General features: G+C 37.0%; 2 protein-coding genes across 2 annotated transcripts; one reads left to right on the top strand and one right to left on the bottom strand.

The window, feature by feature from the left end:
• Positions 1–1,441: 1,441 nt before the first annotated feature.
• On the bottom strand, positions 1,442–8,983 carry LOC144450184 (COMM domain-containing protein 4-like). Its single transcript, XM_078140763.1, has 8 exons — positions 8,968–8,983; positions 8,059–8,130; positions 7,296–7,361; positions 6,879–6,918; positions 6,016–6,135; positions 4,969–5,049; positions 3,799–3,975; positions 1,442–2,614 (listed from the first exon to the last, which is right to left on the bottom strand). The coding sequence occupies exons 1-8, from the start codon at positions 8,968–8,970 to the stop codon at positions 2,571–2,573; spliced, it is 603 nt and encodes a 200-aa protein (XP_077996889.1). The 5' UTR covers positions 8,971–8,983; the 3' UTR covers positions 1,442–2,570.
• Positions 8,984–9,217: 234 nt separating this feature from the next.
• Positions 9,218–18,018, top strand: LOC144450304 (large ribosomal subunit protein bL9m-like). The gene is made up of 7 exons (XM_078140901.1): positions 9,218–9,472; positions 10,668–10,824; positions 11,727–11,851; positions 15,677–15,727; positions 16,471–16,572; positions 16,980–17,063; positions 17,512–18,018. The coding sequence occupies exons 1-7, from the start codon at positions 9,383–9,385 to the stop codon at positions 17,629–17,631; spliced, it is 729 nt and encodes a 242-aa protein (XP_077997027.1). The 5' UTR covers positions 9,218–9,382; the 3' UTR covers positions 17,632–18,018.
• Positions 18,019–18,520: the final 502 nt, after the last annotated feature.

The raw sequence follows: 18,520 nt of genomic DNA, 5'->3' as shown, positions 1-18,520 counted from the left end.
TCATAGTGCATAATATTGAGCACACAACAGCGGCAATTCAGGTTTCAGCTAACTAAGATAGACACAAATACACACAATTGCTGATAAGCTATTGAATGTAAGTTGGTTTGATTATGCACACAGTACGGTGGCATTTCTGATGACTTCCATGATACTACAGTGTTTACACTATCCTGATTACAGGGTGATTATATCTACATAATCAAGCATTGCTATCACTTACTTGTGTAACCTACCACATTGAACAGCAATAGTTTGTGCTGATCTTGATAAAGCGAAACCTCAATTGTGACTGTAGTAAGTCATTATGTCCTTCGAAATAGTTGCAAATCATTCTTTCATTGACTAAGACGTGAAACTGTTAAACACAGAACTGCCCTATATAAAGAGGATTATGGCTAATCTATGCAAATGCGGGAAATTCAAACTGCTGTACAGAGCACTACCTTCTGGGTCTTGTTTTCAGCATTTTGTCTGTGCTCCGAGAAACACACAGGTCATGTATCACGTACAGATTGTTTGTGAATGTCGTAGGATGGTAACTTGATACACAAATTGGTTGAAAATCAATGTTTGTTTCATAGAATGAAAACGCCTTTCAAAATGAGACAAATTCCCCTGCAAACAGCTGTTTAGATTGTGTGTCACTCAGGATTATTCAAATAAGCAGCATTTGCATGTGAAAAACCCAGATAGGGAATGTTTATATTTTGGTGATTACTTGCCAGTGAGTCATCACAAGTTCTCCACCTCCAAACATACAGTCAGTCATATGCAAAATAGGGTCCCAGGCCCAGGCAGTCGTACCTTTAAGTACTTTTCTAGTGACTGGGTAAATCTTTGTTAATAGGTGATTGCTATCATTTGATTGTTGCTATAGTTGTGGTGTAGCCTACCTGTAGACTAGAACCACTATCACTACTGTACACCATTCTGCTATCCTAACTGATATTTTGAGTTTTTGAATTTTCACTCTGTTCCCAAGTCAACCCTGACAAAGCCCGGCCCCACTATACACATAACGTGTTCAAAACATCAGCGTAAATTTGAACAGAATTGATATATGTGGGTCAACATGTAATTAAGGATTCATCATGTGACCTATTTGCATGATTTAAATATGTCTAATTATGTATTCGACCAATCACACTGTATATAAGAATGTCATTTGAGACTAGCTCTGAATGATTGTCAGAATAGCCTTGGAACGATAGCAAAAATTTAGAAAATCAAAGTGTCAGGATAGTGGAATACTGTAGTAGCGATAGTCGTTAAGTCTACAGATGTTTGCCTCTAATACTTCTGCAGTTCAGCCGTGCTAAAAAACTAATACACACACAAGAACAAGGAGAACACACTTTGTTTCATTAACTTTTCTTTAATGAATAAAGTCTCAATATACAAGACATCTACAGTACTTTGTCAAAATCTGACAGAATGTGACACCAGCAACCAGAGAATGTGTGCTTATTCATATTCGGGGGTCCAAATAAAACCATAAAACCTTAGTTTTTATCTTGTTTTTGATTTCTTCAGTATACTGGTATAATATAATAGCAGTAAACCACCTCGGGATGGTATATCAGTCGGTTTTGACCAGTGAACTCGATATATGTGCTCGGTATAGCTCATGCGTATATTTTGTTCACAACAAACCCTAGCCTGAAACTGCATTCTCTCAGACTCTCTGGTGGTGACTGAAATTGGAGGAGTCTGGGTAACCGATACTATGGAGAACCCAATATTCTAATAACTGTAACCATAGCTGTACTAGGTAAGTAATATTCTTAAAGTACAGCCATAGTTGTGCCACATTACACCAATATTTTGATGACTACAGCCCACAAGAACCCAATATTCTGAGAGCTTTAACCCTCATTGTACCCTGGGTAACCCATGTGATTAGTATAGCCCTAGTTGTGCCACATTACACCAATATTTTGATAAGTACAGCCCACGAGAACCCAATATTCTGATAGCTTTAACCTTCATTGTACCTTGGGTAACCCATGTGATTAATATAGCCCTAGTTGTGCCACATTACACCAATATTTTGATAAGTACAGCCCAGGAGAAGCTAATACTCTTAATATCTGATATACCAACTGTAAGCCTTGTTGAAACCTTTCTGCTAAATAGTACAGTCCTAGCTATGTATTGGAAAACCTAAACACTGGTAAAGTGGGTGGCCGTAGACTGAAAGACATGTCGTCGTTTGTGCTACAGTAACCACTTGCTACTTGGTTGGTGAGGGATTACATAACCACAAACAATGATGGATCATTCAGTCCAGGGCGCTATTACTGGCGCTGGTATAATTAGGTTATTCTCCAATATTTTTCTTCATTCAGCGTGAAAAAACTCATGACCTACGGGTTGGCCCCTGAGGTCACTCATATTTTCCTTGACTGAACAAAGAAAAATATTGGGGAATAACATCTAATTATAGTAAACACTGCCCTAACTCTTCTCTTGGAAAAGCTGTATAGTTACACTATAAGCACATTTAATATACATTTTCAAATAAAAAAGTTCTTGATGATATTATGATAAAAAATACATGGTGATGATCATGACTGCACTCCTTGCATTAACTTGTGTGCCTGTTTCAGTTCTGTAAGAAAGAACAAATTGTAATGAGTTGAGAAAAACATACTAACAGACAAGGCTTAAAGAGGAACACCACTCCAGCAAATAAAGGTATTTCCATAAATTTTGATTTGTTTAGTTCTTTCACAATTTTGCATCACATAAATTTTGCATGATTGCCAAGAAACACCAAATTGAAACTCTTTTTCACCTCTATTGTTTTATCAGTGTTATGTTGTTGCATCATGGGTGTTAGTGGTAGACATGAATATGGATTAGATGAACAATGAATATTCATGACTCCTAAGTGCTTATTTCCTTCACATCAGAAAACTTTAAATATGTAGTGGTCATCTAAGAACTTGGTCTCTTCTAAACGAAATTGTGAATTTCTAGAGAGGTCATGTGCTGTTGAGTTGGTGAAAATGACTTTTTACTGACCATTAAGAAACACCGCTGAGAAACACTCAAACTCACCACTGCAAAACACTGTAACTAAGTCGCCAATGAAAAACACCCTATAACTCACCACTGAGAAACACTCTAATTGACTTCCTAACTCACCACTAAGAAACACTGTAACTCACCACTAAGAAACACTCTTATTAACTCACCATTTAGAAACACTCTAATTAACTCACCACTATGAAACGCTAATTAACTCACCACTTAGAAACACTCTTATTAACTCACCATTTAGAAACACTCTAATCAACTCACCACTATGAAACACTCTAATTAACTCACCACTTAGAAACACTCTAATTAACTCACCATTTAGAAACACTCTAATTAACTCACCACTATGAAACACTCTAACTCATCACTATGAAACACTCTAATTAACTCACCACCATGAAACACTCTAATTAACTCACCATTTACAAACACTAACTTACCACTAAGTAACACTCTAATTAACTCACCACTTGGAAACACCCTTATTAACTCACCACTTAGACACACTCTAATTAACTCACCACTAAGAAACACTCTAATTAACTCACCACTAAGAAACACTAACTTACCACTAAGTAACACTCTAATTAACTCACCACTTGGAAACACCCTTATTAACTCACCACTTAGACACACTCTAACTCACCACTAAGAAACACTCTCATTAACTCACCACTAAGAAACACTCTTATTAACTCACCACTAAGAAACACTCTAACTCATCACTAACAAACACTCTAATTAACTCACCACTAAGAAACACTCTAAACTTGTCTGAGGTCATTGTGAATGATGATACTTCTGTTTGGTCCGTGTCTGGGTTTCTGACTTTCATTCGTATATGTATAAATGGTTCATTGACATCTTGAAGTTCACTACAGCTGAGAACATAATCCACTCTCCATTCTACCGACTCCAGATGTGATACTGAAAGAATACATTCAAAATAAACTAGGCTGCAATGAGAGAATTTGTTGTCCCCTTTTTAGGAGATAATTCTTGGTATGGTACCTATAGTAGAATTTTACCACCTAGGTGTGTCATAAAAACTGTACAGTACAATTTTACCACCTAGGTTTGTAATAAAAATAACAATTACTCAATGTTTTGCTCGACATTATAACTTCTGCTCCATGCACTGCACATGCATTACCATATGAGTGTGTAAGAATAAGTTGACATTCTTGTTCTCTTGACCCTCTAGCATGAGGTAAAGTGCTACTGCAGGTACTGAGAATAAGTCAACCTTTTTGTTATATTTTGACCCTCTAGCATGAGGTGAAGTGCTACTGCAGGTACTGAGAATAAGTCAACCTTTTTGTTATATTTTGACCCTCTAGCATGAGGTAAACTGTTATTGTAGGTACTGAGAATAAGTCAACCTTTTTTTTTAATATTTTGACCCTCTAGCATGAGGTAAAATGATATTACAGATACTGAGAATAAATCAACCTTTTTGTTCTATTTTGACCCTCTAGCATAAGGTTAAATGTTATCGCAGGTACTGAGAATTACAATCACTTAAAGCCTTGGATCAACACATAATCAACTCTCAATCTTGCAAAGTTATATGATATTGAAAAAATACAATCAAAATTTATCAAGCTGCAATTTAGTAGATAATCATGATCAACCATAATGAAAATAGTAATCCTGTCTCAATTCTATGGAATCAATTTTAGATATTCAACAAACCTGAATCATGTGACCTCTCGAATGTAGGGTCATACTTCTGACAAATCTGGCTTAGAAGAGGCCAGCTGTACATTGGCATGAGGCATTATAGGAGATAAACATAGTTAGGAACTTCACTTTTCATACAGCATTGTGTGATCATTGTGAAGCTCCGAACTGAGTTCAGCTTAACCCCAGCTTTTCCTACATTCACATCTATGGAGCAAATGAGAGGTTTATACTTACATCTTAAACTGTGTTTTTTAAAATTCTGTTGCATGGCATTTAACTTGTCACCATAGGTTTTACATAATGCCAACGAATGCTCTGTCAATGAGATATAAAATGATTGTTAAGAAAAATTATAAAAATACTTAGAGTAAGTTATTAATAAATTTATTATTACATTTTGTACCAGTGACTTCTTGTATCAGAGTCATATATGGGTAACATCGAGGGATCGCCGAATGACTACATATCATACACATTTTATATTCCCTGAGAAAAATTTAGATAGATAAGAAACAGGCTTCCCACAGACCACTCATTACAAATATAAACAACATCATCCAACCCCTACTGATACACAGACACACACACATCGTCCTTGGTACAAACAAGCTATTGAAAGTCATCACATTGCAGGCTCAGATTTTGACACATACAAGTGTATTGTTTCAAAGTTACAAGTGATATGTGTGTACACACATACAGTGCCTGCTTGTTGGCAGGAATGTTTTGTTTATATTTGTATGAGTGCCAGTATCGATACTCACAGATATTTGCACATTTGCTTGTGGTGGTTTGAGCCACACGTTTGCTCTCTGCACTTGTGAAAGTACGTTCACAGAGAAAAGCACTAGTATGAATACAAATATCCAGAGTGCCACAGTCACAGTGGAACTTGCATATCACAGGATTCAGTCAGAGATTCCATATTGTAAAATAATATTTCAGGGGAACACCACTCGAGGAAATAGAGACATCTTCATAAACCTTGGCGTCTGAAGAATCATTTCATGATTTTACATCACCTATAATTACTTGTGATTTCAGAGAAAAATCAAGTTCGTCTTGTGCCTTTATAGTGTATTTGTATTATGGGCCACATTGCATCATGGGAGTCAGTACAAATAAATATTCATGATTGAACAATGAATATTCATGAGATGTTTTACACTGAAATGGAATAAGTACTTAGGACTCATGAATATTCATTGTTCACCCAGTATCCATAGTTTATGTAAATGTCTATTTCTTGGAGTGTCATTCCTTTCAAATAACAACAGTTACCTTTTGGTAAACCCAGTTGTTGTAATTCATTAGATAAGGAATCTCCATCTACGTTATTTTTACCAGCACTGGTCAGGATGAAAGACAGTGCTGCAATGGCACCTTTAACGTCACCAATCTCTGTAAAAATATGAAGACAAATTGTACATTTTCTAATAGTAAAAATTGTATGTAATAATAACAATCTTTATTTATACTGGATAGTTCTTTAAGTATATAAACACTTGTCTCCCAAGAAGTCCAGTGAGGGCCATCCCTCATGGGTTCAGTGTTAATGCAGGAGGAAACCGGAGTACCCAGGCAAAACCTGCGTTGTTCGATAGAGTCAAATTGAACGACACCCTTCTTACTTATGTACAGTAACAAACATTTTACGCATTTATTAATCTTCTGCAATTTATTGAGTTACAAACAAGGGCTTGGCACATGTTGTGTCACATTTATTTTTCAAGTAGGAAGCCATGATAAAATTGTTTTATAAATTAAAAAATCTAAAGTAAATACCAAATCCTTATCCATATGACCCTTTTAATATTTCATCCTATAAATTATGGACTTGTTAAGCCAACATTGTCGTGATATAGAATGACCAGGGTATATATCCCATATTTTATGTTCAACTTGGCTTGTGCATGGTAAACGACAATCTGATTAAAATCTGATGTTGTGAAAGTGGCTAGATGTCTTTATTTACCTCTATTTCTATCATTTTGTGTCATTTGCTTTGTTTCGGGTGATCGCCGCCATCCCAATGAACAACACAAATGTCACAATACAATGGAAATAGAGATAAATAAAGACATCTAGCCGCTTTCACCACATCATATTTTAATCAGAATGGGTATAAGAGTACTCATACTTACCATATTTGGCATCTGCTGTTAACTTGTATACTTTCTCATACTGCAAATAAATTAAAAGTTTCGTTAATATCGTCTCAGAGTCACGTAAATTGAATTAATGACACAATGTAAATAAAACAGAAAATAAGTAAATTCAAAACATTCTTTCTGACGTGGCTTCGCAAACACTAAAATCTAGTGTCTAAAAATATCATTATGGTTAGATAGAGGGTGTTCACTGCTGTAGGGTCAATTGGCTATATTCATACTTATCAACCATTAAAAGAATGGTACTATTTCACACATAGAGGGCGCTATTTAATGTAAATGACCATACTTTGTTCATACATCTATAGTATCAACCATTAAAAGAATGGCACTATTTCACACATAGAGGGCGCTATTTAATATAAATGACTACCCTTTGTTCATACTTACGTCTATAGTATCACCTATCAATTCTTTAATGACTTGAGTACACAACAGTTTCATTTTGATGGAAGTCTGTCGATAAAATGGAAACACAGACGGTCTTTTGACATGGCATATATCACTGACGTATGACGAGGAAAAGACATATTGGCAATGCACAATTTTGGGTCATTGGGCTAAAAAAAGGAATTATTTCTGGTTAGCGCACGCAGCACTTAAATACCCCACTTCGGTCTTTTTGTGTGTGTTTGTCCAGTCCATGCAGTGTGCAGGTCCGTGGGGAAACACAAAAATAACCCTCCCTACTTCAGTGAAGACAACTACAGAGCCAATCATGAACAAGTAAATGACATCTATCCCACATACACACTTACTCTTAAGTACTAAATAAAAAGAACAATAACTGCCATAAATAGTAGACTGCGTTATAGGTTTATTGAGAATTTAAAAAAAAAATTGTTTCGTCACACCATTTCAGACAAACTGTCCTGACCAGAAACAATTCTTTTTTTTTTTTGGCCTTAACTAGGTCTTTGCAGAGCAGAGTGCACAATTTTTTTTTTAATTGTATCAATCTGAGTCGTTACAGCTAATTCAACAAAATAAAGAACGACAATGTTTGCATATATTCGCTTACTAGAATCGGTTTTCAACTTTGTCTCTACATTTGTTACCATGGTGACAGACATTGCTGCGGTTACACTAAAACTTAGTAGTTGCTTTGTAGTCTAGATTGAAGTAAATTTACTGTAAATGTAAAAATACTTACAATTTTTGACAGAGTAGCTATCTCTGCCAACACCCAGTCAGGGCAGTCTAAATCTCCACAAAACCTGAATCTCTGAAATAGAAAAAAACACAAACAGAATTTAACAACATTTTATTCAGAGTCTAGTCTGTCTACTGCCCTCTAGTGTTACTCCATTATGTCAGAATAGAAAAAAAATATTTTAATCAAGAAAATTGTTTACTTATATACTTATAACATTAGCCTTTTTCACTGTAATGTTTTTAAATATCTTTATTACAGTTATGTACCCAAATAGAATTGTAAATGTTTAGGCGTATTGCAGTTTTTTTTTTCTTTTTCGTCCAAATAAATTTGGAAATTTGTTGAATGGTCACCACAGGAGCAGCCCCCTAGTATTGAAGAAGCAGGAGGAAACTGGTGTACCCGGGAAAAACCTGCGTTGTTCGGCAGGGTCAAACTGAGCATCACCCTTCTTACCTGCTTACATACATACAGACCTGGTTAAATTCTTAATCAAACCCCGCCGACACCTTGCGGGTTCGAACCCAGGCTGCAGAGACAACTGATAACCCCATGGTGTATATATTTTCATAAAGTTATATCTAAAATAATCTAAATCTAATCTACATGTGCACAGTCAATACCAAGTTAAGTGGAAAATGAAACGGGCATATACACTGAAAATACGGAATACGGAAGTAGCTCTGTGGCATGGTGTACTCGCCCGGAGTAGGCGTTTCTTGCAAGTTTCACATCGATTCGAAATAGTACGCAAAATAGAGGCCGTGTCGTTTCAAATCCAACTTATAACAACAACTAAATCTCGGAAAATCTAATGAAAATAGGCAAAATCAATTGAATTGAGTAGTGAACACTTTATCGTCGAGAAAATGGGAATATTTACAGAGAGAAAATATCACTACTCACCATTTTGAATGACCTGTTTTGACCTTTGCGTACTTCATGACCTCAGCCTCGTTCTACCATATTTGGCTAGCGAGTTTTCGTTTTGATCAAAACTCTCTCTTTACAATATAATTTTTCTTTAATACTTATATTTTCTAATCACATGATATTCAATATCTCTCGGGTCTATATAAGTTGTAGACAGTTTAGTATATTTTTTCATAAATTTATCTTCGAACGAGGATAAAAATGTATCTTGGGTCACAGAGGTCAAAGTAATGGCGGCGCACACGAGTTGAAATATCTCCGTCTTTTTCGTCGAAACTTGGTCCAGTATCTCAGATTTTGGAAATATTATACACCCGGTGTCAAATTCTCATCATCATACCAACACTTCTTTACGTGGCTGAATTAATTTAGTGCTTATAAAACAGACATGGCCGGACTAAATGGATTGATAAACACGGCACGAGTGCAAACGAGGCTTTTACTACGAAGTGCTACATTGATGGCGCAGCCATGCCGGGTAAGTACAAGTACTTCACAAACACTTTTAAAGTCCAAGTTCGAAAAGGGGATTAACATTTAATTGTAAAAAACAGCAGCACCACTACCACAATTTACAACCACCACCACCACCACCACCACCACCACCACCACCACCACCATTACTACCACCATCACCACTATTACTACTACTACTACTACCACCACCACCACCACCACCACCACCACCACTATTACTGCCACCACCACCACCACCACCAATATTACTACCACCATCACCACTATTACTACCACCACCACTATTACTACCACCACTATTACTACCACCACTATTACTACTACCACCACCACCACTATTACTACTACTACTACCACCACCACCACCACTATTACTACCACCACCACCACCACTATTACTACCACCACCACTATTACTACCACCACCAGCCACAGTTCCTCTAGTATATAGAAAGTCATTGCTTTAAACGCAATAATACTAGGGAAACTGCAAGACTGCACAAATATTTTGCACGGCTTTTGAAATAAAACAAATGTTATAGAACAAGATTATGAAGATACAATGAAATAGACAAGTAATTTTACTTTAGTAAAGTCAGAAATGAAAAGTAAAACTGACAACCATGTAGTTAAAGATGATAGAATGTGGACATATATGTTCCCTGTAATTAATAATAATGTTGGTTTTTATATAGCGCTTTCCCACTCTGTTCTCAAAGCACTTTACAATTATTACCCCTGGCACGGATTTATAGCAGCACAACAGCCCTTTACACTTCCTCAACTCCCTGGGTGCACACAATCCATTGCAGCCTTTATAAGTGCATAGGATTAAAGTATTCACATTGCAACCTCTATCCAACCAGGTCCCCAATTATACAGCTGGGTTGACAGAGGCACAATCGTCGTTCAAATCTTGCCCAGGGACTTTAGCCACTCAGCATCATTGCTAACTACGACCGTTTTAAGACACCGTTCTTAACAAGCTGGCCCCTACTTCAAAGTGAAGTGGTAGAAATGATAACTCTGGTTTGCGAGAATGGCCACTCAGAAACAAATGGCAGTGATGGGGCTTGAACCTTGCAAAGCACAGATTCCAAGTCGGTCACGCTAACCATTCACCAATCATGACTCCACAAGATTCAATTAAGAGACAGACAAGATTGTTTTTGTTTTTTTATTAATTGTACCAACAGACAGCAGTTGTTGTAGAAAGACTAGTACAGCCTGGGCTTTCTAAGATAGGTGCAAGACCAAAAATCAAACCAAGACACAAAGTCTACAAAGTGGTGAAGGATACGAGAAAACCACCACCGAGTGAAATGCAGCTGATATTGATTCAAGATGTACAAAGTAAGTCCAAAAATCTGCTATCAAATAGCGCCACCAGTGGCCAAACTAATACAATCTTTTGTCTTTCCAATAACCAGCATGTGACTGTCAATCTTTTTGTATCTCCCACAAGAACTTCTGACAGTGTGGCAGAGGTTTATAGGAGCCATGGTACTACCAAACCAGAGTGACTATAGAGTTTCAATTAGGCGGCACAACAATTGTTACGTTTCACGCAACATTATTTGCAACAAATACACAAACAAAATACAGGTACTGATAGTTTTTCACACACATGAAATTTACTTTTCGGTGTCTGAATCTTCCTTGGTATTTTCAGTTGTGTTCAAAGTGAGATAAAATATATCATTTTTATATGCTTGTGTACCATCAGTGTCTATTGTGTTTTATGTAATTTATACAAAAAAAAACCGTGTGTGACACATAAAAAAACACTTCTGCCTAATTGGCCCTTGCAGACTGCAAACAGGAAATTGAGAATACAGCGCCCTTGCTCAAATCATCACCTCATAGTACCATTCCTTAAGAGTCTATTGTTATTCTGCACTTTGTTTTGTATACAATGATCTTGTGTGACACATAAAAAAACACTGTTCTACCTAACTGGCCATTCAAGACTGCAAACAGGAAATTTAAGAAAACAGTGCCCTCGCTCAAATTGGGGGTATCATCACCTCATAGTACTGTTTCTTAAGAGCTTTGTAGCCTGGTATTCTGTAGAAGTGTAAATCAGGGATGTTTTTCGTATTGTTCAGACATCGAGGAAAGCAGCAGTACTCTATGATTAACCGAGCAACCTACTGTATACCATGTATACCCCCAAGGTACACACAGACAGGAAGTAGAGTGCCGCCATGGCAAATTTTAAATGAGTTTCAGATAACTTATTCCCTTCCTCACAGGGTATGGTAAAAAGGGAGATATTGTAACTGTTTCTAAGAAAGTTGGTCGGAATAAGCTTCTTGCTCCGGGACTTGCAGTCTATCCACTTCCGGATAATATCCAGGAATATTGTCTTGCAAAACAGGTAAGATTAGAACTTTTTACTAATTTTAAATAATAACTTTATTGCCACATATAAACTTAAAAAGTTTACAATGGAAGTCGGTATGGTTTCGCAGTCAAAACACGAAAGATACAAAACTAGGATATAATACAATGACAGACACAAATAAAAAGGCAGTGACTAAAAAATGTTCTGATCTAAAGACCTGCTAAAAAACTGTATATCATGCTCTGTTTAGTGTGCGTATGGCCGTGGGGTAGAAACTTTTACTGAAACGATTTGTACGTGATTTAATTGATCTATACCGTGACCCAGAAGGCAGTAATTCAAACATATTGTGTGCAGGGTGAAATTCATCTTTGATTATTGATTTTGATTTCCTCATAGTGCGATCGATAAAGAGTGATTCAAGGGAAGGAAGGTCTGCCCCAATAATTGAAGACGCGGTTTTAACAACACTGTTTAGCTTATCATGGTCTCTACTAGTAATATTGCAATACCAGACAGTGAACGAGAATGTGAGAATACTTTCGACTACTGCACGGTAAAATTTGACCATGATCGTTTTGCTGACACCGAAACTCTTTAGGCGACGGAGAAAGAAAAGACGCTGACGGGCTTTCTTTACGACGTTATCTACATGCATTCCCCACTTAAGATCATCTGAAATAAGTGTACCAAGAAACTTAAACATTTCAACAATCTCGACCTGTTTACCGTGAACCGATAGTGGAATGTGTTCCATACTGTGTTTTCTAAAGTCTACAATAATTTCCTTGGTCTTGTCAACATTCAATTCTAAGTTATTTTCACCACACCATCCAACCAGCTGACTTATTTGTTCTCGGTATGCACTCTCATTGTTATTCTTTATAAAGCCAGTGACGGTAGTGTCATCTGCAAATTTGACGATCATGGAGCTATCGACACTTGGAGTACAATCATGTGTAACAAGGGAATACAACATGGGGGAGAGAACACATCCTTGTGGGGCACCTGTGCTAAGAGTAATTGATTTGGACGAAAATGAACCGATCTTAACAATTTGGGGTCTGTTTGAGAGAAAGTCTAAAACCCAGCGACATAAAGAGCTGTTAATACCGAGTGATATCAGTTTCTGGTGGAGGTTGGTAGGTATGATAGTGTTGAAGGCCGAACTGTAATCAATGAATAAAATTCTTGCATATGTGTTGGCATTTTCTAGATGGTTAAGGACATGATGTATTGTTAGGGAAACAGCATCATCTACAGAACGATTAACTCGGTAGGCAAACTGGTAAGGGTCAAGTGATCGGGGAAGAATGGATTTGAGATATTGTAGGACCAAGCGTTCTAACACCTTCATAATGACAGAAGTTAAAGCCACTGGCCTGTAGTCGTTAAGGCAAGTTACAGCAGGTTTTTTCGGAACTGGTACTATTATAGATTTTTTGAGTACATGCGGAACTTTGCAAAGGCGAAGTGACAAATTAAAGATACCTTCAAAGACTGTAGAGAGTTGACTAGAGCATGCTCGCAACAGACGTGGAGTTATTTCATCTGGACCTGCTGCTTTACTAACATTCATCCTAGAAAATATACGACTTACATCTGTATCAGTTATTGTAAAAGCCTGAGTGTCATTACCGGTACCAGTTACATTAACATAAGGCCTATTGTTCTGCTTGTCAAAACGACTGTAAAATACATTTAGCTCATCGGGAAGATTTTGATTCTGCATAACTATACGTTTAGATTTGCTTTTATAATTAACGATCTTATTCAGACCTTGCCAAAGTTCTCTTGGGGTATTCGCACTAAGGTTGTCTTCAAGTTTACAGCGGTAATTACGCTTGGCTTTCTTGATAGCTTTTCGAAGTTCATATTTCGCCCTCTTATAACTCTCAGGATTATTTGAATGGTAGGCTTCCTCTTTTACCTTGAGTTGACTTCTGATGCTCTTATTAAACCATGGTTTGTCATTAGAGTATTTTGTTACAGATTTTGATGGGATGCAAATATCCTCACAGAATTTGATGTAACTGATCACCGACTCTGTTAATTCATCGATGTCCGTGGCGTTTTCGTGAAACACACTCCAGTCTGTAATTTCGAAGCAGTTACGAAGGTTTTCAATAGCATCCTCTGACCATACGCGGATAGATCTTTTGACGGGTTTTTCACGTTTTAGTTGTTGTCTGTAAGATGGTATCAGGTAAACCATAACGTGATCGGAGTTACCGAGGGGGGCACGGGCAATTGACCGATACGAATTTTTCATAGTGGTGTAACAATGATCTAATATGTTTTCACCCCTCGTAGCACATGTCACTTGTTGGTAGTAGTTAGGTAAATCCTTTCGTAGATTAGCTTTATTAAAATCACCGGCTATGATGGAAACTGAATTAGCGTTCGAATTTTCGTTTTTGGTGACAATGTCGGATAATTCGTTGATTGCTGAAGTTGTATTTGCATCAGGTGGTATATACACCGCGGTGAGAATAACAGATGAAAATTCTCTTGGGAGGTAGAAAGGTCTACATTTAATTGTGATGGATTCAAGTTCAGGAGAGCACGATTGTGAAAGTACTTTGACATTCGTACACCATGCGTCGTTGACCATAAAACAGACACCTCCACCCTTCACCTTTTTCGTGCGGCTCGGAGAACGGTCTAATCTAAATATGGAAAATCCAGGTGGTTGCACAGCTGAGTCAGGTATGCCGGAATCGAGCCATGTTTCAGAAAAACAGAAAACACAGCAATCTTTAAAATCCCTTCTTGTTTCCACATTACATGTAAGTTCGTCGATTTTGTTCCGTATAGACCGAACGTTAGCTAAACAGATACTTGGTAGTGGTGGGCGTTGGCTTCGACGACGAAGCCGAACGAGGACTCCACCACGCTTCCCTCGTTTACGAATACGACTGTGCCGTGCATTGTTGTTAGACGGTCCATTACTACTTACGCCATGGACTACACGGATATCTTCCAAACTGTTCAAATCTACAGTAGGGTTGGTCTGCCAGTCACGAACTTGTTCACCAATGTACAGTAGTTCCTCACGGTTATATTTGTAGAGGGCTGAGACACAAGACACACAAATAGTTGACAGAATTATCAAAATGATGAGCGACTGCGAAACCATGTCGCCCTTTACCGGCGCCATTGTCAAAGGGACACAATGGGAAACAATGTCTAATGTTTTGGTATCAAAAACATTTTATGATATTAATAGGCACCAGTAAATACTGAATTGTGTCGAAACTGTTATCAAGAAGACACCACAGAAAGATTGAAAATGATATACTGAACAATACTTGGCATTTCCAGCCAAAATCCGTTATTGAAGAGCACCCCTAGTGGCCAAACTGTACAATCTTTTGTTTTTCATAATTCAAATTTTGTAATTTCTTGTGACCATCAAAGTCTGGTGTTCTCCATCTCTTTCTCTTACTGTGTGGTGACTCACAAGGAAACTTAGCTTTTATCGTGTCCTAGACTGGCACCAATCCCTGAATCAGGAAATTTTTTAGTGTCATATTCTTCAAACATTTTGAGTTTGTTATTGTTATTTGTTATTTAGATTTGCGAAGTAAAAATATCCTTAATCCTTAGTCAATTTAATATCAGTCATCTCCCAAGATTTCACGGTATACGTATTCACCGATGTTCACCGAACTGTTTTGAAGTCAGTTACAATTTCACCCAAAAGAACACAGATATGTTTAAAAAAAATATTTATTCAAATAAAGAATTGACTTTCAGTAGACGGTTCACTGATTGGATGAATAGCATTTATTTGTTTGTTTATTACTTATCTCCAGTTTTCTCCACTGAAAGTGAAATATATGTTCTTTTTTACAGACATCAGATAAAACTGAATCTATATCGAACCTCTCAGTGATGGCACTCAAAGTAAGTCAATTTATTTATTATTACTATTTAACCGAAAACAGACAGAACCCTTAGATTCAATAGTTCTAAAATTTCTTAAAAGTAAAAACTTTATTTTGGGTTTATCAGTATCAAAATTGTATAAATTATGCATAAAACCACCCCATGGGTCAAGTACTAATCTACTATAGGTTTAACAATGTCTCAATCCTAGGTTCTCATATTAGTGTTACCTTATCCGTGGAGCTATCAGGTTTATGTAGGATTATTCTTTTGGTGTAGACTGACTTTTTCATCAGCTCCGTCAGACAACTGTTTCTCACACCAACATTTTAATCCTAAACTAACATCGGCCTTTAAACCTGAGAAATGATACTTCTGTTATTTTGTCCTGTAGTCAATACAATATTCAACCATTGTAAATCTACATACTGATCATCATGTGATTGACATGTGATCATCATGTGATTGACATGTGACCGTCACGTGATTGACATTGTGACCGTCACGTGATTGACATTGTGACCATCATGTGATTGACATGATCATCATGTTATTGCCATTGTGATTATGTGATTGACATGTGACCATGTTATGATTGACATTGTGATTGACATGTGATTGGCATTGTGATCATGTGATTGACATCTGATCATCATGTGATTGACATGTGACCATGATATGATTGACATTGTGACCATCATGTGATTGACATTGTGATCATGTGATTGACATGTGACCATCATGTGACTTTTTTTGAACAGACAATAGAGTTTCTGAAGAAGAAACCAGTTACCATAGCAGTAAAGGATGATATCAAATTTGAGATTAGTAAATACCATGTATCTGATACATATGAAAGTAAGGTAAGTTGTGTCAGAATATCTTACATAGGTACTGTGATTGAGACTGTAAGATTGATTGACGTCTACTCTCCTCTCAACATGTGTTAATTGTTAAGAAAACCGATCGCACTTTCTGTTCTTCACTGACTACCTGTCCATTACAGGATTCAATACAACGTACTACTGATCACCTACAAGGCACTCAGTAACACTACTCCTGGTTACATCGCTGACTCGATTAACAGTAAGCCTGCAATTTATTCAAGAGTGGTGACACTTTTGGACAGTCACCCCCTCAGACTCTGAGAACATTGGGTGCAGAAGGAAGCAACCTCAGAAGCCAATCATGCCAACATTTTTGTGAACAGGAAAGTATGAAAATGTTGTAACAAGATGATAAATCTGTTTTATGTTTGCTGTATTTTCAGCTTGGTGTTGTTGTCCCAGAGAATGCCGTGACACTACCAGAAACACCAATCACAGGCTTCGGTGAATATCCAATACAAATTACTGTAAGTATACAATTACCTTATATGTGGGATGATTTGAGAGAAAGCTGTAATCTGATTGGCTCACTGACTATGAATTACAGGTGTAGAGTATAATATTATGTAGTAGTTTGGAACTTGGGAGTGTAATGTTACAGGAGGAGGGTGTTTAGACTGTAAGGTATGGTGAAAATTGCATAATTTGATTGGTTCACTGAATTTGAAAATTGCATAATTCGATTAGTTCACTGAATTTGAAAATCACATTATTTGATTGGTTCACTGAATTTGAAAATCGCATAATTTGATTGGTTTGCTGATGAAGTCTTACAGATGTACAGAACATATAATTTCTGCTTGAAAGGCACAATCTTATTGGTTTATTGACCGTAAAGTATTTGAAAGAAATTTAGAATCTCAGAAGGTTTGGTTTTTTTTCGTTTAAAAGTTTTTCATTCTATCGTTTTCCTAGATGAATGGAGTAGAGACAGTGGATACTAGACTTATAGTCAGACCGAAGAGAATAAACCAAGAACAAGATACAGAAAATGAGGACGATACAACAGAAACAGACTCAGATCAACCGTCATGAAATATCTCAACTGTTAGTTATTAAAGGGGAATTCCACTCCAGCAACAAATAGAGACTTTTTTTATCACTCTGGAGAGTCATTTTATAATTTTACATCACCTACAATTATTTGCGATTTCAGAAAAACACTAAGTTGATTGTGTGCATTTTTGGATCTTTGCTATGGGCTATTGCATTGTGGGAGATATCAGCAATACATTATGCAATGGTTGAACACTGAATATTCATGTGTACAAAATGTTCTACACTTCAGTGGGAAAAAACAGCTGTTTTAATATTAAGTGTTCAACCATTGAATAATGTATTTGTGCTATCTCCCATGATGCAATATTGGGGAATAACATCAAATTATTGAGCAGTCCATGGTAATAGTTATAAGTGAATCTAGAGATTTAATACAGCCAGGGATACTGTAGTGTTGAACACTCAACAAAGGTGGGGTGGGGGGGGGGGTGGGGGTGAGGATGTTGTGAGAAGACCAAAGATTTTGTTTGGTTCAATAAAATACAAATTTATCTAATTTCAATGCATGTTCTTGATTTAATACTTCTTGTGTGTTCTTTTAAATCTGCTCTTTGAGTCGGTTTGATTTTTATTGGTCAGATTGTCTGCTCAGTCTCCAGGATACACCATGTTAGGGCGCCCTCATCAGCTTACAAGAGAAAGTTGATGTGAGGGCGCCCTCATCAGCTTACAAGAGAAAGTTTAGTCTGCAATGTTCTCCACACTATAGAGAAAGCATGGTACAAATAGTGTCCTTGCCATATTGGCTGCCATGCTTGGCAGGTTTCTACCATGCTTTAAAAGTGTTCTACCATCCTTGAGCTTTAGTAATCTTTGAATGACAAAATTATAATAATACTTTCACATCAAGAGAAATGGCTGATCA

Source organism: Glandiceps talaboti, chromosome 19 (assembly GCF_964340395.1).
Source record: "Glandiceps talaboti chromosome 19, keGlaTala1.1, whole genome shotgun sequence".
Taxonomy (NCBI): domain Eukaryota; kingdom Metazoa; phylum Hemichordata; class Enteropneusta; family Spengelidae; genus Glandiceps; species Glandiceps talaboti.
The sequence above is the reverse complement of the archived record's forward strand: the minus strand, read 5'-3'. Positions and strand labels throughout refer to the sequence as shown.